The sequence below is a fragment of the Plecotus auritus genome (genome assembly GCF_963455305.1).
Source record: "Plecotus auritus genome assembly, chromosome: 7".
NCBI classification, from domain to species: domain Eukaryota; kingdom Metazoa; phylum Chordata; class Mammalia; order Chiroptera; family Vespertilionidae; genus Plecotus; species Plecotus auritus.
The window spans coordinates 141,368,568-141,396,464 of record NC_137774.1 but is presented as its reverse complement, the minus strand read 5'-3'; the positions used below and the strand labels follow the sequence as shown (position 1 = coordinate 141,396,464).

Sequence of the window (27,897 nt, the reverse complement as noted above, 5' to 3'; positions counted from 1 at the left end):
CTAAGGTCTGTATTTGTTTCTAAGTTTATTTTCTTACTCTGAATAGAGTATATTTACCTCCATTTAAAATTTATTCTTAATATGGTGAATTGCTGATGATCTCTTAGTCTCTTCAGCCTACTCACTATCAGAAAGGTAGGAGGTAAAGGGAGGGGAATGGTGTCTAAGCATTTGATAGATGACTTTCATAATTAAAAAAAAAATCTGCCTAGGTCCTGCCATGCATTTTGATTAATAGATTCAAACCACCTTTCTCTCTGGCTCCCCCAGACACTCACTAAAAATAATCAAAGACCTTGGGGGCTGCACAGAATAGAGAGATGAGCTGATTTGCTCATAGCCAAGGGTAATTAGGGAATCTGAAAGCCGTGACTGCAGGAAAATTAAATTTGTTGATTTTCATATTGCTCCACCATCAAGAAGAAAGAACCCTTGACATTTCTAGAACGTTGAGGTGACATTATCCGCCGTTGGCAGAGTGGAAGCACGTGTTCGTTGCAGTGCTGTGAAATGCAGTGGCGAGGCGAGAGGAGAGAGGGTCGAGGGGACACTGTTCGCACTCTGGCCTTTAGGGAAGGACATCTCATACCGGTTTCTCTTTTTGTGACTACATTGTATTTGAATCAGAAAAAAAGTGAAAGTCCTGAAGTGGTGCTCCATGGCATCCAACAAGTATTCATCGTGAAGTGATTCAGCTTTTCGTTGTATGCTCGTCACCGACCTTATCCAAACCAAATTAGGAAGGAGAAGGGAGAGTGTGCACCTTACCCCGAAGTAAGCTTCAGGTTGTGGAGATGAGATTTTTGATTTGTGAAGCAGTTTTTATCAAGTCCTTCAGCAACAGATTTCTTTATTTAGAATGAATGGAACCGATACACTGTTAAGCAAGATTGAGTTTGGCGTAAAGAAAGACTGTTGGTATTTGCCTTAAGATTGTCTTCCTTTGTCGGTCAGATGGGTGTCGCATGGAAGTCCATGCATCTTTTCCTGTACCCACGCACAGTAGGTGGCCACGGACAGTGCTGTGCCCTACCCCACTCTCCCAAATCCCAGGCTTGCCTTAGCTTGCACCCCCTTCTGGAGTCTATGCCACCTCCTGTAACCTAGGGCCGGACTTCAACTGTGCATTCGAGTGGCGTGTAGGTAGCATTGTGTCAGAAATGTTAGTTAAGTCTAATAAGGCGCAGCACTTTTCAAGGCAAAGGATGTCCTATGGTCAGCACTTTAAAATGTGCTGGCTGGTCTTTCAAAAGATCATTTATAATGGTATTAAATTCTCTGTATGGATTAGATATCTTAAGGTGATGATAGTTTGGATGATTTATTAAAGCACAGGCTCATAATTTAGCATTTAGAAGTAAAAATGCGATAAGCATTTATTTTTCTGGAAAACAACAACAAGATATAGCATCAATGATTTTAAAAAGGGAAAAAAACACACCGGTAGCCTGTGAAAGAAAGAGTAGTAGAGACCAGGGTGGCCACTGAACTTCCCTCTGGGGGCCTCAGCACCTCACTCTGAGCAAGAACATTTTTACTTCTGGACTGTGAAGTCACCTGACTGACATCAGTGATCGTCCATCTCTGCATCCCCCCATGAGGTTATAACCTCTGATCATCCTCTGCTGAAGGCAGTTCTCATTTTTTTTAACTAAAATATCTCCTCCAGTTAACATGAAAGGTTAATAAAGTTAAAAAGAAGGCATGGCTGCCTTAGAGGGGAAGGGGCCTCTTCCCACGGGCCTATTAACTTGAGGGCAGATCAGCATGCAGCACCCTGTCTAGACCAGCCTTGGGCAAACTATGGCCCGCGGGCCGGATCCGGCTGTTCTATCCGGTTCTCTTGCTCTCCCCTCCGCTCCTTTACTTTGAATTTATATTAGTTCACACAAACACTCCATCCATGCTTTTGTTCCGGCCCTCCGGTCCAGTTTAAGAACCCATTGTGGCCCTCGAGTCAAAAAGTTTGCCCACCCCTGGTCTAGAGTAAAAGCCAGGAAGGTGTAGTGAGCCACTGAGTAATGTAGCCAGTAATATCCTTTGCCTTGTCCTATGAAATTTACAAGGAGCTTAGAGTGGAAGGGGTGAGGAGTCAAAGGAGACACTTTAGGTACTTTTTGTAAGTTACACACCTAAGCCTAGTGTGAGATGTGTACGAGGAAGATGGTAGGAGATGACATGGGTCTACGTCTGCATGACATGATTAAATGATGTCCAGATATCAAAAACCATCATGACCAGCATTCCTAGTGAGGATCATAGCTATCAGAGGACAGTATACAGTAGGTGGTCGTGGTGTGCATAAAGGTGATGCTTGCTTCGTAGCATGGTGTGGAGGGGGGCAGAGTCGTCTCTACGAGGGTTGTGAAATATAGATTCTAGAAAGTAATTATTCTACTCAAACGGAGCCATTGATGTGAGCATCCATATTCAAGTAGAATGAAACCCCTTTCATCTTTCCTCTCCACATCACCTTTCTCAAACCAGTTGTGTTTTTTGATGTTTGCTGACACCGTCCGGATCAAGAGCCACGTGGGAGTATGTTTCCCAGCATTCGTCCTTCCTTCTCTCTCTCTTCCACTTTCCCCTCCTCTCCTACCCCAAATTTTTCTTGAACGTGTTTATCCCTTCTTCTTTGTGCAGTTGGCAGTTTTTCAGAGCACTTGGATCAGATAAATGGACGAAGCGAGTGTGTGGACAATACAGATAATCCCTCCAAGCCACCCAGTGAACCCGCTTCTCACATGGCTCGGCAGCGCTTAGAAAGCACAGAAAAAAAGAAAATCGCGGGGAAAGTCACCAAGTCCCTTTCCGCCAGTGCTCTGTCCCTCATGATCCCAGGAGGTAGCGCGGTGTCTACTTGCATGAACTTGTGTGGTTTGTGCATGTACCCCCCCTCCCCCGCCCTGCCAGTGTGGAATGCTGACTGAGGTACAGGACTGCTTAGAGCAATAAGCAAGGGGTCCCAGTCCAGCTCGCTGGAGCTCCTCCCTGCAGGCCCCCAAGCTCCCAGAGGGCACGTGGGCCTCACGTCTTCTCCCTTCTTCCTGCATCAGGAGATGAGGCAGCCTTCCTTCCCAACAAAGCCTTATTTCTCTTATTTGTTTTCTTTCCTTTTCTTTTCTCCCCCTTCCAGGTTAAGGGATAAATTTCCCTCCTGAATAATTTTTCTTCCCTACACTATGCATCATCTATATACTTTACAGAGCTGTTTACAGCATCTGTGTTGGAAAGCTAAGTCTAGTTTTTCTCATCTAATTAATGAGGAAATAGACAGAGAAAACATACCTTTTTATTTTTGGGATGCAAAGAGTCACAGACAGCACTGAAATTATAAGTTTTCCCAGCCTTGTCTGTTGAGCTATGCTTTCTCCTACTGGTAGTCAAATCATTTTCTGCCCTATATTGGAAAACGGGGGTTAATTATGGTTTCATTGAATAGCAGTATTTTTCCACAACTTGGTTTTGCCTCTAGTAGTCACTAAGTCAGTAGTAATTCCACTGGCAGAGATGAGATATGCACCCTGGTGGTGGTTGTGGCTTATCATTCAAGTGACAGTGTGGTAGAGTGGAAGAGGCAATTGGACTGTATGACAGATGGCTTGCACGTGGAAGAATCTAGACCATGTATAAAAGAGATGGTTTACATTTTTGAAATTTGAGCAGAAAGAAACCGGATATAAACAAATGCTCATTTGGGGGTAGCGCTCACCTTACCATATTCTGTTTGCTGGGAGGCATCCATTTAGCACCGTAAAGCAAACCCCTACCCCTTTAGCTTACGTCATTGTTCATACCCAAAGGCAGTGGCCCCAGTGCAGATGCTGCCGGGAAGGTAAGTGTGTTGTGGCCCAGTCACGTTGGAAAGCTGGTGAGAAAGCCCGCATCTGGGTAAAGTAGGGCAACTATTCAACTTGGGGGGATAAGGGAAACCATCATGAGGTAAAGGATCCAAGGCAAGCATGTCAAACTCGTGGCCGGCCGGCCTTTCAAAAGAGGTGTGCGGCCCGCCTGCTGCAAGTTTGACATGCTTGTTCCAAGGCCTGGCTTTCCATCAGTTTGGAGCTGCATATCCACCCTGTCCTATTCTCACTTGCATGTTTTGAAGTCCCCCGCCCACCAGTGTAAGTCTTTTGAATAGACGGAAGGTAGCCAGCAAAAGCACACCACGCGGCCACAGGAGGTCAGAGAGTGAAGGGGCATGGACCGGGGCACATTTAGCTCATTGTTCTGCTTTGGACAGACGTCAGAATGGGAACGAGTGAGGGTCTGGATGCTCTCAGCTCCCTGTGGCCACACGGCGACTCGCCACCCTGCTGCGTCTTCCACAGCAGGGCGTTCTGTAGCCTCGCTCCCGCTGAGCTCACATTTACACCGCAGCATCTTTTGTAGATTATTCTTTTTCTCAGACACACACACAGTTTCCCATGACCAGTGGAAATCTGTTTAGATTCACATGGCTGGAACAATGATATAAACTATACATTAAAAGGTGTTGGCTTATAAAACAAGGAAAACAGAGCAGAATTGGTGTTTTGGAATGTGAACCGAGTTCATTTCAAATTTCTCTGTTTCGCCTGCATTGTCCTCTCAGAAACCTTATTAGAAATGCAGGTGATACAGGAAGAGAATCACTTGTAACCATAGTAATAAGGAGTGATTCTTTTATTTAAAAAGTTACCATTTTAGTGCTTTCTTGATTCAATGTTTTAGTCAGTGCTAGTTCAATACTATGACGTAAAAAAACAGCTGGGAAATTACAGCTTCCTTTCCTGGCCGTGGGTGTTTGAAAAGGACCATGTGAAAGTTGTTTAGGGCAAGACTTGGAGCCAGAGAATCTTTCACTCGAGTCCACACAGTCTGCTCTGTGGGCGTGGACTTCACATTTGTGCATCTATGAGTTGTTTCTTTAAGTAAAATAAAATGCATTAAATAGCATCACAGCTAGATAGTAACTAAGTTGTGTGTGTGTGTGTTAATTAGCATAGAGAACTAAGAAATTACACCTTTAGTTTATTAAATGAAAGCTAGTTAAAATGCAGACACTTTCAAAGTTTCCTTGGCAGACCTCTGTTTTGAAATCCATACTGCTTACCGATAGAAATGTTTTTATATTATTTATCCTTTATTTTTCTGTTAGAATGAATGCATTTGTTTTGCAACCACACTCCCAATCCCAGCACGGCTGACGAGGTGAGGGCTGGCTGCATGCATGCGTGTGTGACCAGCATCGGTGTTGATGATGGGCTTCTTTGTTGCAGATATGTTTGCTGTTTCTCCACTGGGGAGTCCAATGTCTCCCCACTCCCTGTCCTCGGACCCTTCTTCTTCTCGGGACTCCTCTCCCAGCCGGGATTCGTCAGCAGCCTCTGCCAGTCCGCATCAGCCCGTGGTCATCCACAGTTCAGGGAAGAACTATGGGTTCACCATCCGCGCCATCCGGGTGTACGTGGGAGACAGTGACGTCTATACAGTGCACCACATCGTTTGGGTAAGGCCAGCAGTCTCTCATCCTTGTTGCTTTTTATTCCCAGCCAAACTGGGGAATGGGTGAGTTGGCTGAGACAGACATACAGCAAATATACATTGAGTGGCCAGATTGTTATGATCTCTGAACGCATATTAATCTGGCCACGCAGTGTATATCCTATATAATAAAAGGCTAATATGCAAATTGTCCCCTTGACCAGGAGTTCAACCAGCAGCAGGCTGGCCAGCTGCCCATGTCCCCTCCCCCTGGCCAGGCTGGCCGGACCCCACCCATGCACGAATTCATGCACCGGGCCTCTAATGAATATATATATATATATATATATATATATATATATATACACACACACACACACACACACACACACACACACACACACTGAGTGGCCAGATTATTATGCGTTCAGAGGTCATAATAATCTGGCCACTCAGTGTATGTTCTGTTACGCTGGTATTTGGGACCTGTTCTGTTTTCCTTTAGTGCTCTTACCCTTTATCTATACAACACAGTTGAATTTAGCCAGAACAGTCCTTTCTCATAGTTCTGTCCAGTTTTTACATTTGATTGTCTCCTCTTTGTACCAAGCTGGTAGAAAGGGTCGAAGACAATCCTATTTCCATCCTTTATTCTTTTGTTCTTGTTTTTCCTGTGTGTGTGTTTGTTTTTTCTTGACCGCCTTTTTTAAAAAAGACAAAAACTACCTTTGTAATATCCTGAATTTTTTAAAGAAATTACCCTGTTTTATTTAGGATGATAACAGTAGAAGCAGTATCCATGCCTTTTCTATTTCCTCTTAGGAGTTTAGGATCATTTGGTACTTAACTCGGAATAGTCTGGCACTAGAAGCAGTAGGCTTAGGGTTGTCATTTGTTTGCTTACAAGTATACCCTCTCCTCTTGGACTCCAGAATGTAGAAGAAGGAAGCCCAGCCTGCCAGGCGGGCCTGAAGGCCGGGGACCTGATCACACACATCAATGGAGAGCCGGTGCACGGACTTGTCCACACAGAAGTGATAGAGCTCTTGCTGAAGGTACTGTCTTTATGTCACAACCACACAGACGAGGCAGAGCCAGAAGGAACTGGTACCAAGAATTACATACCTGAGTTCTAGGGTCCTTCTTCAGCACACCCTACACATGCAGGCTCATTACTGAGGACTTACTCAGTAGTCTCAGGTTTTATTGTTAAAGACAAAGATAAGAATTCTCTGGCTTTATATCATGAATATCTGCATAATCACCCCCTAATTTAATTTTGCTTCTTATCCTAAATTATAAAGAACAATTTGTTGTATGTACTTCACATAGAAAAATCTGGTTGGAAATCAACTAAAGGTGATTTTGCTCAGGAACATTCAGGAGGTTTTATTCTAGTGGAGGAAGACAGAGTGGTGTAAAGCTATGGGGTCTGATCTGAAAGGTTAGCCTGAGAGTTGGGTTTCCTCGGAAAGACAGAATTGTGAATGGAAACATGTCTACTACCAATTATATACATAGGTGGTAATGGAAGAGTAGGTTCTGGCAGCCAGTAGGCCTTTTCCTCCATGCAAATGACTTTGCATAGAGATCGTTTTCTATTTAAAACTAAATAAAGCCCAGGGAGGAGGAAGATCACGGGAATCATGGAAGGAGAGGAGAGTGAATATTACACGGATCCTCTTCCTTTTTCCGAGTTCTTTGTTTTGCCACCTGCTGACACAAGAATATAAAGTTTTAGCTCCAAACGTAGATTTGATTAAAACAAATAAAGATGAATTTGAGATTGATGTGACATTTTGTTCAGAAACAAAGGCTAATTTTCCTGCAGTTAGAGTGCAGTGTCTCTAGTTGTAGGATTGCTTTATAGATCAACAAATTTTCAGATGACCTCCTTGCTCCCTGAGCACCGTAAGGGGCTGCCAGCCACCGGGTGTGAGTCCGCACTGCAGCTCACCTGGGGCCTGTGGAGAGGAAGCTTGTGCACGTACCTGCCATTTAGATAACGTGCACTCAGGCCATTCCTAGAGCACCGGCCCCGAGCAGGTACCATAGAGAAAGTAGCAACACAGGAATTAAGGTATAATTCTTGCCCTCAAGGAGTATGGAAGATCTATAAGTGGATAAAATTCAACTAACTTAACTATTCAGGGCTATAGCAGAGGAAGGAATCTCATACTTTTGGAGAAAACATTCTGTGAGTGGAAGAGGCATCACAGGGAAATGGCGTTTAACTAGAACTTGAAAGAAAATGAGGAACTTGGGAGTTACTACAGGGAAATGGGTGTGGAAAGCTTTTCAGAAATAAGTTCAGTTCAGTGACCTTTTTCCTCCTTCTTTGTCATTCCCTGAGTCTGGCCCAGGTCCCGAGAGTAGAATAGCATGTATGTTCAAGGATCCAGTGTGAAGTAGCAGAATGTAGAGGAGTTATTGTCATTGACTGATTCACAGCATTAATGAGATATTCGTCTTGAGCTCAGGTGTCCCATGGGCTGGGGGCTAGATTCACTGTCATCCATGCTCACAGGGCATCCTCTAAGTCTAGCCAGCTTTCTCACTACCACATGCTACACCAGGGGGACAGGGCTGACTATGAGGAGAGCATTGCAAAGCCCGAGGCCAGTGGTCGGCAAACTGCAGCTCATGAGCCACATGAGGCTCGCGAGCCGCAGTTTGCCGCTCTGTTGACTAATGAGTTTGCCAACCACTGACCTAGACTCTCGATTCCAATAATTACAGGCTGTTGTTGTTCCTTGTGATTAAGCCCCTATCCCAGTGGTCGGCAAACTCATTAGTCAACAGAGCCGCAGTTTGCCGACCAGTGCCCTAGGCAATGTCAGAAATCAGTTGTACGTATGCTGAACATACAGCAGACGGGACAGCAGTCTGTAGGAGAGATGCTGAGACATAATTGATTATTTTCATCGTTTATTTGATAAAGTATTCTAACAGGATTCTGGATCTTAAAACCTCTCTTTCTGCTTCGGTGAAACCTGGATGTCCATTTCTCTGGCGAGGTCTCTTAGCAGAATCAGACGATTCTATCTGTATCATCTGGTCACAGGTGCTTCCATTCCTGCACCTAGTCAGTGTGTTCTCTGAAGCTGCCTGCTACCTGCGTAGACATGCTGCAGTGGAGAGCCATTGGCACCCTTCGGAGCCATGCGCGCTGTCACAGACCCAAGCAGAGGATCCTGCCTCTTGTTCATAAAGGAAGCACCCAAGAGGAGTAGCCAGTGTAACGAAACAAAGAGGATACGAGGGATTTAATTATCTTCCCAGTGAACTGTGTAATCATGCTGCTTTCTTCCAAATTTACCCAGCAGCCTTCGACAACGTGCAAAGTGTCTAGTATCAACACTGGGCTCCTCCACGCCATCGCTGGTGGGGCCTCAGTGTGGGAGCGGTGCTTTGGTGTTCTTGGATGCTGTTTACGCGGTGTTTTATACTCACAGGCTACTTTACCAAAGCTCATGGGCCCTTAGGAAAAGGAGGGAGAGCCATCACACAGGGCTGCATGTGTGTATTTAGAAACACACTACTTATGTATCATTCAGACTGTGAGCATGGTTCGTGTATTCCATGTTTGTTTCATGGCCTCGCTGTAGTGGCCAGTGGAGGCCATATTGACCCAGTCTTATCGCCGTGATAATCTGACGGGCTTAACCTCTCTAATACAGGAAACTCTTTTCTCAACCAGGCTGCCTTCTTAGGATAGCACTAGTTTAAATCCCCAATGCATAAGAGAAGCCCTGTAAAACGTCATCAGCCCCTACTTCAGACTTTTCATTTGCATGAACTCTGGGGAACCTCTGGATACTAAAGTGGGGACCTCCAAATAGCCTCATTATTACCACCTCACATAACTGCTGAGCCCTGAAATGTGCAGAGCACGTACTGCAAGGGTCCCCCAACAAATGACACACAAGCGTAACAGGAAACAGTGCTGTAGGTGACTAAGGAATCCTCACAGCCTGGGAGGTAGGTACTTTGCATATAAATGCCCCCTGATACAGGTGAAGAGATACAGCAGAGAGGTGTTAGCCAAGCAGCCCAAGCTTGTCTGCCAGGAAGCAGAAGAGGATTTGCACCCCGGCACTGCAGGCCTGGAGCCTGCTTTCGAGCACCGCACCAGAGTGCTCCTCCATTAGGTTCTCCGATTGCCAGGAACTTACCGTCTGATGTTCCCAGGGGAGACAGTGGCAATTCCAGTGAAAGTGTTAAACATAAGCAACAGACTGCACCTGTGGCCCGAGTTCTGCAGGAGTGATGGCCTTCCTCCAGGTGGTCAGGTGTGAGGAGTTAGGGGTCATTGTGACGGGCTGTGAAGGCTGGTGTTTAGTATGTGGGAAGGCGAGGCAATACAAAGGGAGGGCATTAAATCACAAGGGGATTACATCACAGCAGAGCTCAAGTGCTAGAGCTCAAGTGCTAGAGGTGCATGAGTACACCAGTGTGGCTGGAGCCTGGGTTCAGAAAAGGGGTGCAGTGGGCAGCTGGCTGGGGCCAGGTTTTGGAGGGTGCGGATCAGGGCAAGGACACAGCTGTGCGGGAAGATGTTGTTCCCCATGTGCACTTTGCAGAGAAATAAATGGGAGAACAGGCTAGCTCAAGGTACCCAAGGGCAACAGATAACTAGTGTGGAGCCAGATGGAGAGAAGAGATTGGGTAGATGTATTCAGTTCCATCAGCTGAAATAATTTCCCTCCCACTGTGCACTAATCACACAAATGGTTTGAAGTAAGAGAGAACTAACTGAACATTGAACAGTCCGCTGGCCCCGTTTTTGTTATTTTTGAACAACTACCGCAGAATTTCTCTGATGAGAGGTTGCTCATTCTCCAACAGAACCTGTCCAGTATTGAGGGTGAACTGACCCCGTTAGCTCCATTGTGCGGAGATTAGGCAGCACTCGCTGTAGCCAATGCATCCACCAGGTGGCAGGCTTCCTACCTCTCACCTGTTCTCTGTAAAGTTATCTTCCAGTCATTTGTCATTCTCACACTCTTAATGTTTCTAACTAGCTATTGGTATTCTGCATCTTTGTGTCTGGGGACATTATCTCTTATTGTATTTCCATAAGTCGGGTGAATTGTCCTCTGGAATAGCCACGTGTAGAAACAAGACAGAGAAAACTGGGTTTGGCTTTCGTAGGCAAAGGAGATATTTGTGTAGTCTAGTGATGTGTTCTGGTTTAGCATTCCTGTTTATCACTGTATTTATTCTCTAAATTGTTTATGACATGTTTATAGCTCCTTAGTTTCTTCTCGACAGTCTGGTTCTATGATTGTTCTTCCTGTCTGTCAGGGCCTGTTCCTTCAGCACCACTTTTCCTCAAGTCCAAGCCGTGCACTCTGCTGGGAACAGAGTGGGCAGCGGAGGTGACGTCAGGACAGCCGGCTCCGGGCTCTTGCACTGGGCCCTATGGCCCTGGAAGGACGAATGTCTGTGAATCCGCCTTCCTTTTCTATAATGCAAGGCAGGATAACAAGCCCTTCGCACCTCATAGGGTTTTAAAAAAATAACCCTCGTGACCTGGTAAAAGAATATATGTGAAAAGTACTTCAACATTCATAATGCGCTTTTAAAATACCAGGTGGCACGGTTATCTTCTTCTAGATAAAGACATAAAAGTCGATGTTGATTATGATAGGAAAGGATAGACTGGATTTGGTAGCCCATACAACAGAACACCCCAGTGACCATATGGTCCTGTGTCCACTCTGTGTGTGAGTGTGGAGAAAGACTGGAAACACTGCAATGAAAGATAAGCTCCAAACTCCACATTTTTTCCCTTTTCCTTCACCTGAGGCACAGGAACAAACAAAATTTTAGTATGCTTTCACTCAGCTTGTGAAGAGAAGGAATACCCCACCCCAAACAACATTCACTGGTAGAGCTTTCATATTTACAAGAATTCTCCATTTAAACATAAATAGAATGCCAGTCTCTACTATCAGTTAAAGTTTATTTTTAAAGTTTTGTCATTTGCATATAGAATATATAATTTATTCTTTCATAATGAAAAATATTTTTTTTCTCGTTCAATTTCAAATCCATTTCCATAAAACATTTTTATAATTATGGCATTAGGTATGGGATTATGTATTCTTAACTATATAAAGAACTCTAAAATCAATAACAAAATACCAAGACTCTCAGATACTAAATTAGATGTAAGTCGTGAACAAAACATTTCCTAAAGAAACACAGATGACCAAAATCAGTGGCGCAACATTCAGCCTGTTAATTGTCAAGGAATGAAGATTAAAACTTGACATAACTTTTTCCTATAAAACTGGTAATTTGTGTAATGTTAATATTCAGTTCTGACAGGCCTGTGGTAAGATAGGTACCTGGGTGCTGCTGGCAAGAGTATGAACTGAAATAAACTCTCTGGGAAATAGTGTACCAGTCTGTATGGCGGTCTTTAAGAAGTTCGGACAGGCCGCGTGATTCCGTGCCTGGAGTCTAATTGCCCAGTTTAAGGGAAATGTCAGAGGTTAGGACAGTGATATATAGACGAGGACATTTTTTTTTTAATTTTTTAAAATATAGTTTATTGATTTTTTTACAGAGAGGAAGGAAGAGGGACAGAGAACTAGAAACATCGATGAGAGAGAAACATCGATCAGCTGCCTCCTGCACACCTCCTACTGGGGATGTGCCCGCAACCAAGTTATGTGCCCTTGACCGGGATCGAACCCGGGACCTTTCAGTCCGCAGGATGACGCTCTATCCACTGAGCCAAACTGGTTTTGGCTAGACGAGGACATTTATTTCAACTCTTATATAAATAGAAAAGTAGAAGGCAGTAGCAGTGGCGAGATAGTTAAATTTTGATCCACCCATCTCACAGAATATTATAATACAGCCAATTACAATACATTCTTAAAGAATATGCAGTGATGAAGGCAAAGCTTTTCAGAGTTTTATAATGTGAAATGAAAAAAACAACACACAACATAAAACTAGATGTTGGAGTAATTTAAGATTTAAATCTTTCCTGAAGCCCCTGCCCAGGACTGCGGAAAGGGCACGAGGCTGTGGGGTGACCTCACCACACGTGCCCGGGTGGAGAGAGGCAGCTGCGTGCTCACTGGCATAAACTTTCCAGCTCGGCAAGCTGACAGGTTTTATGGGGAGAGAAAAGGACCCTTTTAAAATAATGAAAAAATAAGTCTCTTTCGATTTTGTTCCTCTTTGATTTCTAGGTCAAAGGAAAAACACAAACAGGAGAAAAAAAGAGCAGTAAATCAACCAAGGAGACAGCCTCTGGGCACATTATTTATGCTTCATACATATGGATGACGCTGACTTATTTATAGAGCCTTTCCGGGTGTCACAGTGGGTCGAGGGCTTTACCAACTCTGTCCTTCATGTGGTCCTGGGAGAAGGTGTGATTCTGCCGTGAAGTAGCACAGGAAGTGGAGGCGAGGGAGGAGGACAGCCCGCTCAGGTCCCAGAGCTCAGATTTGAACTCGGATCAGAGCCCACCCTCTTAAAGAAACCTTCCATTGTGCCTCCACCCAGTTTGCGTTCTCTAGGACTTCGCTGCTTAAACGGTTATTTAGAAATGGAGGTCCTTTTGTGTGTATGTCCTTATGTATCTTTGTGTTTGAACCTCCTTTCTCGGTTCTCATCTTGTTTTATTACAGCATTTCCCTTTAATACCACCTCTTTTTTTTTTTTTTTTTATAGAGTGGGAATAAGGTGTCAATCACTACGACCCCGTTTGAAAACACATCAATCAAAACGGGACCAGCCAGGAGAAACAGCTATAAGAGCCGGATGGTGAGGCGGAGCAAGAAATCTAAAAAGAAAGAGAGTCTGGAACGGTTAGTTCAAGCCGTGTTATTCTTTGGGAGTTCAGTGGATACCCACGTGGGAGGAGAGTTACTCCCTACTTAATTTAAATGCTATAGATGAGTGATTTTTATGCTGTGGTTCACATACAGTTATACATGGAAGTTCATATTCGTAATAGCATTATTTTTCACAGTGGAAAGGTTTACGTAGCTATGTTGTAAACATAACCATTGTGATTCAGGTTGCTTTATCTCACGTGTAAGAGCTGTGAAAAGCCCTTGGGTGTCTCCTAAGCCTCTAGACTTCATTCCATGTGAGCTGGATTTGGGGAACTGGACCCTCAGGCAGTTCTTAACATTAAATCTACATTTAATATTGTCCATTGCACTATCTAAAAACGGCTGGTATTTTTTAAATGCCAGATGTTCTGAAATAACTATATCTTAAGAGCATCCAAATAAGCCTAGAAATAAAAGGGCTTTGTCTTGCTGACTGAAAATCTGGCCCGGCTCCCGCGGGCTGTCTGGGAGGCATCGTGGGTACCTCTCTGTGCTGCATGCACGATGCGGCGGACGTTCCGGCGGGTCGTTTCCTGCCAGGCAGCTGCCGGGTGTGCTCCCTGCAGGACGCCGCGGCACCTCTCCGTTCCCCTCTTGGATCTGCTGTGTCTGATCATAGTCAGAGGATTTTCGTGATAGAAATGTAGGAGGAAAAGGCAAATGTGAGAGGGATGCTCATCAACCCCTGGAAGGACAAAGCTGTGCAGGAAAGGAAATAGAATTCAGCTTTCCATGCCCTGCTGTGAACAATACTTACAGCATAAAGAAGACACCAGCCTTTTTTTTTTTTTAACCAAAATTTTTTATTTATCTATTGAGAGGAATAAAAAAGGGGGAAGTGTATTTGGCCAGAAGGTGTAAGGGGGTTGTAGAAGAGGTTAGTTCTCATCTTCTGTGGTAGGACAGCGACAGGTACTTTCTGAGACTAAAAAACGAAAAAGTAATGTAAGCACACTGCTTAGCAATGTGCAGACTGATGAGATCGGAGAAGACACATTCCTGGTCTCTGGAGAGGGGGCAAAAGAAGGCAGAGGATGGGGGTTGTTATTTTTCATTATACGTTGACTAGTATAAAAAGGTTTGGCTTTGTAACCCATGTGCCCTCGTTACTTTTATTAAAATTACACACACATACAGCACAATACATACGTTCTGAGATTCTCCCTTTTTTGTGTGTGCCTTATATTTTGTTTGCGCTGTAAGGCATATAAAGCGCACTGTTCCAAGGGGTAGCAGTGTTTGCCCTTCTTGCTTACGCTCCCGGGTGGGTCAGGCTTGCAGGAGGGTGAAGGGCCCTGCGCAGCCGTCTGCACCTCTGAGCCACGGGGAGCTGCCCCTTCTGCTCGAGGCTGTGCTTGTTGAGCATCGAATACACATTTACTGCCGCTGCAGCGTGGTGTCTGCTGCCCTGCTGATGTGATAAGCTTCAGTTCACCTTTCCCGGCTTTTCAGTGGAAATGCACAGCCTGCACTGTCATTAGGAATAGTCAGGAGCCCACAATGGGATAAGCCCAGCAAACAGCCCCTCATAGATAAGCCTCTGCCCAGTGTGTCATCCTTAAAGAATTCTATATCCGAGATGATTTTTCCTCCAGAGATTTACGGGGTATTATCTCTTAATGAAATTGTGTCAGCATCTGGGGGCACATACTCAGAAGCCTTCAGGCAAAGAACACCCTCCTCATAAACCTGACAAATAAATAAATGAATATATACTTAATATATTTCCCAAGCTCATCTTAAAGTGTTTGGAATTCAGAGAGCTTCTATTATATACTATCTTCCTTTCTAAGTCCTCAAAATATTTTTTAATAGAACAGTGGGATCCTACACTTTAATAGGATCTGCCATCATATCACGTCTCCAGCACAGAGGTGTGACTGGAACGCAGGAATGGTGGGGAGGCCGGAGCGGCTCTGGACATACAATCTGATCCATTTTCTCTTGTTTTCACTCTAGGAGGAGATCCCTTTTCAAAAAACTAGCTAAGCAGCCTTCTCCTCTACTGCACACCAGCCGAAGTTTCTCCTGCTTGAACCGATCGCTGTCATCGGGGGAGAGCCTCCCGGGATCCCCCACTCACAGCCTGTCTCCCCGATCTCCCACACCCAGCTACCGCTCCACCCCCGACTTCCCATCCGGTGAGTGAGTCTCCTGGCCAGCACAGCAAGGGAGAGTTGAGAGGAGGTCAAAGTCACCATCTTAAATCCCAAAACCCCTGAGGATTATTCCAGCCAGGAGGTCATAAGATAGGGCTCTTCAGATCATTAAGATAAGACAGGAAGTGTTGGGTTAAAACTTAGTGTAGGGAGGTTTATCCAAAAAGCGTTGATTCATTAGAGTTGGATGCTGAGACAGCTTGCTGACCTTGACCTGACCTCACCTGAAGTAGTTTGGGCTAGAGGGTGGAAAAGAGAGGGAAGGTGGCCGTTGCTCACAGCGTTCTGTTTTCTACCCCCAGGTACTAACTCCTCGCAGAGCAGCTCCCCAAGTTCTAGTGCCCCCAACTCCCCAGCCGGGTCAGGACACATCCGGCCCAGCACGCTCCACGGTCTGGCCCCCAAACTCAGCGGACAGCGCTACCGGTCAGGAAGGCGTAAGTCCGCTGGCAACATCCCGCTCTCCCCGCTGGCCCGGACCCCCTCTCCAACGCCACAGCCCACCTCCCCGCAGCGGTCTCCGTCACCTCTGCTGGGACCGCCCCTTGGCAATTCCAAGATCGCGCAAGCCTTTCCCAGCAAAATGCACTCCCCTCCCACCATCGTCAGACACATCGTGAGGCCCAAGAGTGCGGAGCCGCCGCGGTCCCCGCTGCTCAAGCGCGTGCAGTCCGAGGAGAAGCTGTCTCCGGCCTATGGCAGTGACAAGAAGCACCTGTGCTCCCGCAAGCACAGCCTGGAGGTGACCCAGGAGGAGGTGCCGCGGGAGCCGTCACAGCGGGAAGTGACCCTGCAGAGCCTGGAAGAGACCGCGTGCGACACGCCGGCCCTGGCCCTCAGCCGGGCCAGGCCTGTGGAGCAAGGCTGCCTGAAGCGCCCCGCCTCCCGGAAGCTGAGCCGGCAGGAGTCTGTGGACGACCTGGACCGAGAGAAGCTGAAGGCCAAGGTGGTGGTGAAGAAACCAGACAGCTTCCCGGAGAAACCGGAACCCCACCCCAAGTCCCATGCACTTGGAACTGATTCGGAAAACCATGCTGCGGTGAGGCTGGAGGAGAGGGAGAAGAAAATATATCCAAAGGCTTTGGAAAGGTCCAGTCATTTTGAGAACAAAGCAGCTGTGCAGGAGGCCCCATCCCCAGGCAGCCTGCTGAAGGGTGCCCTCCACAAGCAGGCTGGCGCCTCGGGCGGGGCGGCAGCTGGCCGTGGCCAGGCCCCCGCGGACCACAGCCAGGGCAACTGCGACTGCAAACCAGCCTCGGCGCCCAGCACCCTTCAAGACGGCCTCTGTCCCTCCACTGACAGGTCCACCTCCGGGAGGGGGGATGCTATGGAGAAGGCTCTCCCGGCCAAGGAGTGTCTCCGATGTGAAAAGTTAGACAGCAAACTGGCCAGCATGGATTACCTCCGGAAGAAAGTGTCACTTGAAGACAAAGATGACAACCTCTGTCTTGTGCTCAAGCCCAAGATGACATCTAGTGCCCACGAATGCCTGCCCGGGAACGCGGTCCGGCCCTTGGGCGGGCAGCAGGAGGCGCCGGCCTCCGAGAGCCGGGCGTTCAGCAGCAGCGCCCATGCGGCTCCTGTGGGCGGCGTGGTGTTCGTCCCTCTCAAGGCCTTGGCCGGCCGGGTGGATGGTGGGGCAGAGAAGCCGGGCCCGGTGGCTGCCGAGCCCCCTGTCCGGAAAAGCCCCTCCGAGTATAAGCTGGAAGGTAGGTCTGTGTCCTGCCTGAAGCCAATCGAGGGCACGCTGGACATTGCTCTCCTGTCTGGACCTCAGGCATCCAAGATTGAGCTGCCTTCCCCCGAACCCACGCAGAGCCCTGGCCCCAGCGGTGCCCTGGGGCCCACTGTGCCGCCCGCCCTTCCCAGCGATGGCAAGAAGGGTGACGCTGCTGGTCAGAGGGAGTCCTTCTCTGCTGGCTTCAAGGTGAACAGATCGTACCTGCTCGAGCCTCGGTTCCTGCCACCCAGCCGGGGTCTCCAGAATTCACCATCGGCTCCCCCGCCTGACCCAGCGCTGAAGCAGGGCAGGAACGTTTCCCAGGCCACCGGGAGCCCTGCGACAGACACGGAAAATGATCCCCAGCGGAGAGAGGGCGGGCCCAGCACACGCCAAGATCCCAGCTCCAACTCCAACACCAAATGCCTGTTCTCCCTGGGGCAGACCCTGCGTGGCGCCGACCCATCCAGGGCCCCTGGCCCGCCCCCACCCGAAGGTGTCCCCTCACGGGAGAAGCGGAGTGGGGGGGAACCATCAGAGAGGGACCCTTCCACAGCCAGAACAGAGCCGAAGGCTGCAAGGGCCGCCATCCGCCGAGACCCCTCCATGGAGCCGAGTCCTCCACAAGCTGCTAAAACCAGTGACAACAGAAATCTCCCGTCTGTGGGAGGAACCCGCTCCGATGTGCACACACAGACCCTGGCCACGGAGAAAGCCCGGGGGCCTTGCGGGAAACCAAGCCACAGGGACGGCCGGGAGGAGGTGACGCCGCTGGCCAGAGAGGACCCCTCTTTGCACCCTGCGGGGACGGGGACGCCTTGTGAGCGGGAGCTGGGCAAGGAAAGGAGCAGCCTGCAGCCCACTTTGGAAGCCCCTCCTGCCAGGCAGTCTCTGCAGCCCCCAGGGGGTGGGAAGAGTGAAAAGCTCCACAGTTTCCCTTCTTTGCAGAGAGATGCTCCCCGGGAACCAGAGAGGAAAGAACAGGTGCAGCCGCGGCTCGGCAGCGGCTCTCAGCCCCCATCTGTCACCAAGGACCTGCCCAGCCCGGCTCGGCAGCCCTGCGGCGCACCCAGCCCCTCCTCAGGCAGAGAGCTGGGCAGCAAGCCCCCGGCTGCAGAGCCCAGCCTGGGCCTCCCAGACCCGCCCAGGTCCGCTGCTGTGCATGGTGAGAGCAGCCACAAGCCCGGGCCTGCCCCTGACCCGAGCCCTGCAAAGTCCAAGCACCCAGACCGTCCTCTCGCCTCCCAGAAGCTCGGCGTTGGGGCTGCGGTAGCCAGAGAGCCTGGCACACAGCCCCCCAGCAGCCCCAGCCCCCCCAGCGGCCCCAGCCCCCCCAGCGGCCCCAGCCAAGACGGGAAGGGCAGCAGTAAGGCCGTGTCGAATGTGTACCCTGCCCTCCCAGGTTCCCAGAACACAGCCAGCCATGTGATCAGCCAGGCAGGAAGTGGGCCCTCAGGCTCACTGCCCCCCAAAGCGGGTCCCCTGGACACCAAGCTGAAGCCCACTGACGGCGGGCGTGCCCCGGAGGCGCTGGAGAGGCTTGTGCATCCGCCACGGCAAGGACACCCAGGGGTCAGCGAGTCTGTAGACCAGAAACTTCCCACTGTCAGTGAAAAGCTAAACCTGTCTCCAAAGCACCCCAAACCACCCACTGTGAGAGACGGCCCCCCGCCGTGCAGACAGACAGACAAGAGCCCTAGTCCCCTGGCCACCACCGCAGACAGGAAGTCTGAAGGGAAGAAATGCATGGAAGCACTTTATGGTCCGACGGACAGCAGGAAGCTGGAGGCCAGCCTGTCCCTGGCACAGGGCGAGACCAGGCTGAGAGGCCCAGAGAGGCCAGCAGGGGCCGGGGGGAAGGGCCTGCCAGACGCCAAGGGGAGAGGGCTTAGTGCCCAGAAGCCACCGCCGGAGGCAGGCAAGCCCAGCGGCATGAAGCGGTCCCCCTCGGCCATCGGGCAGAGTTCCTTCCGGCCCACTGCCCTCCCGGAAAAGTGTCTGAGCACCTCCTCCAGCTTTCCTGAGGCCAGGCCAGGACCTCGCGAGGCCCCCGCGGCCAGCAGCGACCCCGCCTCTGCCAAGGTCAGCGGGGCCACGGCTGAGCCCACAGCCCCCAGCAGCAGGGACCAGAGGAAACCCCCATCTGGGGGGGGTGGTGGGAGCCACATGACAAAGAGCGACTCCTTGCCCTCCTTCAGGAGCTCCTCCATCACAGTGGAGTTACAGCACCCCAACCCAACCACAGCGTGGGGCGCCGGGCCCCGGGACAGGGCCCTCTCAGTAACTGCCCCCCCAGGAGAAACCAAAGAGAGAGAGCCTGCCCCGGCCCAGCCTCAGACCAGGAAACAGAATGCGGGCAGAGAGGTGACCAAGCCGTCCCCCACGCCAGGCACAGACCGCCCCGTCGCCCTTCCTTCCGAGAAGGATTCTGTGGTCCGGCAGAGGCGGGGGAAAGAGAGTTTGCGGAGCAGCCCTCACAAAAAGGCCTCATAAGGGGGCAGGCCCTGGGGGACCCACCCGGAACATGTCACTGAGTCCTGACTACCTTCGAAACCAGCACTGGGGGAGCATCGCAGGCCGAGCCTGGAGTCTCACCGAAGGAGGGAGAGGGAGAGAAGGTGGAAAGAAAGGGACCTCTTCCAAATGCCTGCCCCGTGGTCACCGGTAAAGCTGTTACCAGATAGTGTGTGTAGAAGAAAAAATAAACACCTTCACTGTCGAGGGTTGTTGAGGAAAAGGATTTTCTCTGTAAATATCTGGCCATGTGTTGGGTTTGGGATGTAGAGTCTATACCTTGCTGCTGATTGTGTCATTTATGACAGCTTTTCTTAAAAAAAAAAATAAGATTTTTGCTTTACCACTTATCATGATGTAGTAATGAAGCAAATGGTTAAAACTGATGTATGTGAAAGTAGAGATCCACCCATGTTCGTGTATATGCGCATCCACCACATGTGTTTGTCTGTGGTTTGAGAGACTATTTCAAGACTACATGTTCCTAAGTTAAACCATCCTAAGTAGAGATAACGATGCAAGAAAGCCCTACCTACCGTAGCTTGTGAGTTTTTATGTCCATTTGTAACCAGAGATGTTGATAGGACTGTATCTGGCTGCCTGTGTTTCCAGATCCAAAGCAAGAAGTTCTCTAACTGCTGCATTTAGAACCCTCCTCCGTCAGGAAGAGCCAGACTGTGGAGCTAGCCATGTTCATTTCACGGTCATCCTAGTGGGCATTTCGCTCCTGGGTCTGCCTGTCTGAAGGCCAGCCGTCCTCGTCTGTGGCTGTGTGTGTCGGGTCTTCACCCCGGGTAGAGCGGGGTCTATAAACACACATGATCTTGATGTCTGTTCTCCTGCTTTTTTCTCCTGCTCATGCTCTTAAACTCAGGCCTTTCTGCTGTGAGTCACTAGTCTAAGAAGCACACGTTTTATAGTCCTGCACCAGCTCTGCTCTCAGACAAAAAGGAATATTACTGGCTGCACACAGCCAGGACTTAGGTTGAGTTTTACTCGGTTGAGCATCAGGCATTGGAAGAGGTTTTAAATTTGCTTTTTGGCGGGAAAGAGGGGGGGGGTGTAGATTTTGGCATCACAGCATATATATTAAGAATTAATCAGGACATCAAGATACCTTTTAATACATAGCTGGGGCCTTATGTTGTAGATGAAGCTTGCTGTTTTTAGCAAGTTCTTGGGTTTCACATTCATTTCGGATGCATCGAGTAGCTCCATACATTTCATAACATGATCTCTTTATTTGTATGCAAAAAAAAAAAAAGACTGTATTAATAAAGAGCAGCATTTTTGTAACAAAAAGACCTGTTGGAGCTATTTGGTGCTTGAATGTGACTGTCCTTTTTACTTTTGCTAAGCCTTATTTAAATTTTGTATACCATGGAATATGTAGAATTTGTCCGATCATTTTAGTGCTGAAGGGGTTTTTGTTTGTTTTCCGTTGCCGTTTTCCTGGTGGTTTGTATTGTATTGTAAGATGGCACTTGGCTGACATAAGTACTAAGGCACTAAGTACTAAGAGAAAATACAAACAGATAAGTATTTATAAGATGCTTGGGATCCATAGCAGGAATGTTTGTTTTGTTTTTGTAAGAGGAAAAAAAAATACCAATGAATACTAACTCAGCACCCAAACCCCCTCGGGGATGTCTTAGTATCTTTAGGCTATAAAATTCTTCATCTAAGCACAGCATCATCCTGTGGATTGTAAATCCTTTATCGGGGCTGTAAACTCCGCTCCAAAAACAAGGGCATAATTTAACTAACTTGGTTGTCCTTCACTGTAAAATGAGTTGGCAATGACAAAAGAAAAAAAAAAAGGGAGAGTAGGAAAAGTCTCCTTGCCCCTATCTTTTCCCACGTAGTTCTAGCCATTCCCCATCACGCTGTTGTGAAGTTGTAGAAGAAACAAATATTTTATAAGAACTTAAGAGGGATTCAAAAGTGGTCTCAACATTTATAATTCATATCTGTGTTTGTCGGTTGTCATAATAACCCAAGGCTTCTGCACTCAGACATCAAGATAGAGCTGTCGGGGAGGCAGTTCATGGTTTACAGCCGTTGCTTCTTAACTGTCCAGTTTCCTTTAAAGCACAGCTAGGTGCTTGTTTACAAACGACATATCTGTGTATATTTTGTATAGTATATTATCATTTTTGCCAAATATGCTTTTGCGTTTGGATGCGTAAGGAGTACTACGGTTGCATTCATGTGGTAACTGTCTGTTGTTGGTAACCTCTCCGGTCAGCTGGTAGAAATCCTCCTGTGTTCCCCCTGGTCCGTCTCCTGTGATTGTAAGACGTGCCCCCGGTAGTGCTCCCAGCGATAGATTTACCAGCTTAACGTTTGTTAGGATCTGTGCAATAAAGTGTTTGCAGTCTTATTTTCTCTAAGAAACTCCCTATGGATGTCCTAATTGTTGTATATTGAAATATTTATACTTATGCAGTCGCATAACATTGAAATAAAAATTTAGCATGAAAAGATAATGGCTAATAAGGTGTGTTTTTTTTTACATGTACACACATACATATTATCTCTAAAATGGTACTGAATATAACCATATTATGGAAATTATGGGTTTTTGCAGATTGCTCTTTGCTGAGCAGAAAGGTTTGCCATTTTTTTTAACTTACACAAACATGTTCCATTCTTCAAGATTGTCTCCCTTAACTCGGTCCTGTTTTCTAACAACCTTCTTCCTTGCCTGCAAAACTCCTCAGCTGCCACACTCACCATCTCCCTACAGTCTCAGGAAAAGTGGCCTTTCTCAGTGACACCACCTCCTTCAAGTCTCTCAGAACCTTGCTCCATTGATCACAATTTGTCCTCTCATCTTTCCTTTACTTGCCTCCTGTCTCCTCGTAATGAAAACCATTGAAGCCATCAGGAAGGAAAGAAGCAACCCAACACTTACTGTCTACCTATAATAGATAGATGATAGAATTATATATATTATATGTTAGACATTATATATATATTCATATATATATCTGTGTGTGTGTGTGTGTGTGTGTGTGTATACACACACACAGATAATATATGTGTGCTTAGTACTGGGCCAGATAGATGCTTTTCATCAACCATCTCATTTGAACCCCAACACAATCCTCTGACCAGATGGTGGTGGCACCCCATTTTACAGGTGAGGAAACAGACCCAGACGAGCTATGTAATTTCTTAACGTACAGCCTGTAAAGAGGTTGGATTAGAACCTAGTTTGTTTCTGGTCCGAAAGCTCTTGACCTTTATAAGCATTACCAGATGTCATGTAATTTAATTCAGATCCAGGGACCTCTGGGAATGAGGTACGCCATTTCATCTTTACATGCTGAAAAAAAATCAGCAACTGCATTTTTGGTGCAAAATTATGAATGTGATGATTGGTGGGAAGTCATGAGCCAAGGAAGCTATTCGTTCTATGTAATAGGCTCCTTTATTCGTTCTAAATTAATCAGTAGCCAATTTCCCATCTAGGATTTTCGGTTCACAAATGCAACATAAAAAAGTGTTGCTGTATTAACTACAGAAACATGCTTCCTTCAGTACAGGCCTGGCATTAAGGAACTCAGTGGTAGGACACTTCTCAAATTGAACTTCCCTCCTATCATGTTTTTTTAATTGTTGACACTATTATAGATGTCTTTCACTTCCTCGCCCCGTTTTAATTCATTCCTCCCCGCAGTCATTTGGTGCCCTCCCTCTTTTATTCTACCTCGAACCCCGGTTAATACTGAACACACCTTCTATCTTATGACCACAACTTTGTTGAATCTCAGTTTCATTGCTGTTTGAATGTCAGTCATTGTGGCCCAGGTTCAACTTCAACTCTAGCCTGGAGTCGTCAGCACCAGCCCTCAGAGGAAGACATCTCACAGATCCCAGCACCGCATGTTCCCAAAGACAAGAGCGTTGTTTCCTAACGTCACGGGCTGGCGGCGGGCTGTCAATTCCGATACTTGGATGCAGGCAAGCACTTCAAAAAAGGGATTTGCTCCCAAGACTGCAGTTCCCTGAACGCTCTGTTACATGCCAGTCAAGTCTGCTCAGATGTGGGAAGGGAAAGATCTGTTGCATTTGGTTACTCTTTGTTGCCCCACACAGCTTTACAAAAAGTTGATTAATTGTAAAGCTGAAAGCCTTGAACAGATTTCATTAAGCACTGCCTGGAGATGGCTGTCAGCAGCCGGGAGGCAAAGGACGAAAAGTCTGCGTGGCCTGAAGCCAGCAGCTGTGGCTTCCAACTCTTCCTGTCAGGCTGGCTTCATGAAGGCCGCCAGCCCTGATCTGTCTAAATCTTTGCCTGGAAGCTGTCCCTTCGGAACACACACACTGTAAACTGCTGTGCGGAAGTGGCTGTCCTGGGCTGGAGACAGATGTACTCCTGTTGGGACCAAGGGCAGTTCATGTGGACACCCATCCACGTCCCTAAGCGCAGAGCCATCCGTAATGCCAGTCCCAGCTCTCTGGACCGTTCAAGTGGGCAGCCTTAGAATAAGTGGGGCTCCCTCTGTCCTCGAGGAAAAGGAAAGAGCAACCCCTAAAACTGGGGCCTGACCGTGTACATTGGAACCAAAACCTTAGGAAGAAGTCACCTTTTAGTACCAGTAAATTCTCACAGCCAGTGACCTCTTTATTATTCTTGTACTTGTGTAAAAGCAAAAACAGTCTTTAAAAGAAAACCTTTTATTTCTTTTTTATTGCATGGTGCATAGCTATTGAAGGCAAATTAGCAATAGAGAAAAGCAAGAAGACAAATGTTTGAATCACTGAAATCCCATCAGCCCTGTCATTCTCCCACTTACAGACATTTTTTATTTTTCCAAAAAAAATGAAATAATAGATGGCGTGTTTGGTAACCTGCTCTTTTGCTTAGTATTAAATCACAACTATGTTTCGATGTCTATAAATACAGGCCTGCAATATTACATGCAATGGCTGTATGGCGTTTCCTTTTATGGATGTGCCATATTGGTGTTTTTCCTGTGCACACATGCAGTAGAGAACCTCAGAGGCAAATGATTGAGGTCATCCTACTCCTCAGTTCTTGGCACATCGACCTTGGCTTATACCAAGATTCATTTCATTGATCCTACACTCCCTCCCATCTCCTCCTCCCACTCCTTAGGCAACCATGTCAAATGGATGATATTTTTGTGTTCTTAAAAAACATAGGTATTTTTGTTTTGTATGCATGTAGTTTTAATTTATAGAAATATTCATGTTAACATGTCATTTTGGGTTTGTTTTTCCATCAAGCCCTCTATGTTGGTTTGCAAACTGGCCCCTGTACTCGGAGGGCAAGGAGAGACCGAAGGACGAGGCAGACCACTCCAGACTGGTAGGTAGCAGTTTTAATAAGCAAGAGAACGTCTTGGGTAGCCACACGAGAGTGGATCTTCTCACCCGCCTGCCAGAATGTTAAAAGTTTATACAGAGGCCTTAATTGGGTTCAGTCATACATACTGCCCAGATGGTCTCAATCACACCTTCCTTTCTCGGGCTGTGTCCTTGAACATGGCTCCCACTGTGGGACCACTGGGCACAGTATACATTCTAAGGACAGGGGAGGGGGTGAGGCCCCTCCATTGCCAGGGTACAGCTTGTGGGTCAACTGGTGGTCACATCCCCTCAATGACTTCCCCCAACACTATGTGTTTAAGATTCAGTTACGCTGATATAGCCATACAGAATCCATTGCTACTAACTACTTTGTTATACCCCATGGTGGGTGTCTCCCACATTCTACCTATCCATTTTCCTAGTGATGAACACTCAAATTGGAATTCCCTTCTCCATAAATAGTGCTGCACTGAATATCATTTTGGAAATGTGAAATTTTCTTGGGATATATACCCTCAACAGGATTTGTGGATCATGAATTTAATTTGACTAATTATTGCTATGTGGTCTCAGTGGCTGCTCCAGTCTTTACCCATAAGCAGTGCATGCCGTTCCTATACTCCCCACCCACCCCTGCACTATTACCTAGCTTTCTCTTTTTGCCAGGATAATAGAAACAAAACTTTATCTCATTTTAACTTGTATTTCTCTATTTGCTAGTAGAATCAACATGTTTATAATGTAATCCCACCTAAGAACATAGACTGTCGCCCCATTTGTTCAGAGTATCCCCTATTTATTTAACCATTTATCTATTGTTGGATATCAGGTTATTCCCAAGGACAAGAGTAAGAGGAAAAGGGAGATCCAAGCTGCTTAGAAAGCCCATGAACCAACGTGAAGGGAGAAGGAAAAGATGGATGGATGATCCGGCAGCCCCTGCCCTCTGCTCACCTTTGTAGGATCTCGTATGTCTTGAACAGTCAAATGCTTAAAAGAATATTACCTAAAGATAGGGGGAATCACAGGAGGATAGTCAATGCAGTTCACTATTTAATCTTAAATGGGAAATGATGGCTTTTGAAAATAATCTGTAGATGAGTTCTTCCCTTTTTCAAGACCCACAATATTTAATATATCATTTACAATTGTGATGAGCTGGGCCGAAGGGGGAGTGGGTGGCAGAGCAGGCCAGTTCAGGAGCAGAGCCTGTGGCTTGGCAGTGAGGCCCAGGAGACGAGCAAGCCGCCCGCCCAGCATGTCTCACCATTGGGTTCCAAGGCTCCTCAGTCCTCTTTTCCCTTTCGTTAAGACATTTCCTCTTAGAGAATGCGCATCTTCTCCCACTCTTTTGACTCAGAGAAGCCTAACACATGCTTCTGCTATTTCTTTTTTGATCAAACTAAGATTAGGGAAAGGCATTACATGATATCATTAGGCTGAGAATCCCAGGCCAACCCCAGTTTAAAGGAATCCCAAACTAGGGTGGGGCGTGGGAATCTGTTTTATAAAGACCTGCCAGGTGATTCCAGTGATAAATCATTATCTGGGAGCCCCACTGTTGGCCCATTCCTCTGCAGCCCTCCCAGGCGTCCTCAAACTACGGCCCACGGGCCACATGCGGTCCGCCGAGGACATTTATCTGGCCCGCCGGGTGCCGCTGCCTGTGCTGCTTAGCAGCCGACTCGTCCAGGGCCCGCAGTGCGCATAGGAATTTGTTCATAGTTTTTTTTTTAAACTATAGTCCGGCCCTCCAACGGTCTGAGGGACAGTGAACTGGCCCCTGTTTAAAAAGTTTGAGGACCCCTGAGACAATCTAACTCTGAACCCATCAGGCACTTGATTCCAGTTGACATCTGGCACCCCCAGCCATGTCTTGCTTAGAACTAATCATATCTTCTCTTGATGTAATTCAAGTTAATTTTCTCTTCAGCATTCAGAGTAGATGGAAAACAGCATCAGCTTACCCCTCCTGCATCGTATACTAATATATAAGATATTAAAAAGCCATTTATTACATACTTTTGTAAACTTGAAAATTGGAAACAGCACTTATGGGAGAATTGAATCAGAAGAATGATGCGACATTTCCTGTGTTGAAATGTCACAGGTAATGCCTGTGTTGGGTTGGTGCTGTGTCCAGGTAGCAGCGATGGCTGCCGGCTTGGCTGGGGGAAAATTTGTGCCCAGATTGTGGGAGTCAAAGCCCACGCAGGGTCCTCTGTGATGGAGGCCAGTCAGTTTTTATGGACTTCAATGCTATTTGCTTCAGTGCACTTTGAAATGCAGGGTCAGCTCACTGAGCTACAACATGCAATAATAACACATTTTTATAGGATTGCCTTGTCAGAGCAGCTACAACACGTGATACATAAAACCAATAAACACGCCGTGTCTACAGATTCTATCCAGTAACCAGGATAAAGCAATAAAACTGACAACAGCCATCAAAAAGCTCCCTTCCTGACTTTGTCAGGTGAATTTACTGTTGCTTAACACAGAGTGTCACGGAGCCTCAGATCAGTGCAGTGATGGAGCAGCAAGTTACACCGCATGGAGGGGTGCATGCCTGGTAAACGCAAGCAAGATGGGCTGGTGCGTTTGCTAGGGCTGGGGACCCTCTAGTCCTTAGGGTGATACAGTTCACATTAGAGATAGTCTACAGGATGCTTTGGTTTTCCCAAGTTACACATTACATACCATGTGTGACAGTAGGTCAGCCATTAGTATGTCCTGGCTGCTGCTTATAGCCTTGAGGCAGGAAAGAGCTTACATTTGCTGGAGAACACGGGACACAGTGGGTTGGTGCTATCTTAGACTGGATTCC

At 47.3% G+C, this 27,897-nt stretch overlaps 1 protein-coding gene across 13 annotated transcripts in view; it reads left to right on the top strand.

The window, feature by feature from the left end:
* The window catches only part of MAST4 (microtubule associated serine/threonine kinase family member 4), a 310,042-nt gene extending 287,837 nt beyond the window's left edge, over window positions 1–22,205 (top strand). For 10 of the 13 annotated variants that reach the window (XM_080677591.1, XM_080677587.1, XM_080677585.1 and 7 more), the window contains 6 exons: window positions 2,644–2,844; window positions 5,262–5,491; window positions 6,399–6,521; window positions 13,168–13,304; window positions 15,294–15,475; window positions 15,796–22,205. In XM_080677591.1, the coding sequence (XP_080533717.1) occupies window positions 2,644–2,844; window positions 5,262–5,491; window positions 6,399–6,521; window positions 13,168–13,304; window positions 15,294–15,475; window positions 15,796–19,706 (4,784 nt within the window). In that variant the 3' untranslated portion in view covers window positions 19,707–22,205. The remainder of the gene's footprint in view (window positions 1–2,643; window positions 2,845–5,261; window positions 5,492–6,398; window positions 6,522–13,167; window positions 13,305–15,293; window positions 15,476–15,795) is intronic. The other 3 variants (XM_080677583.1, XM_080677593.1, XM_080677584.1) reach the window with 1 other exon arrangement.
* The last annotated feature ends 5,692 nt before the right edge of the window (window positions 22,206–27,897 follow it).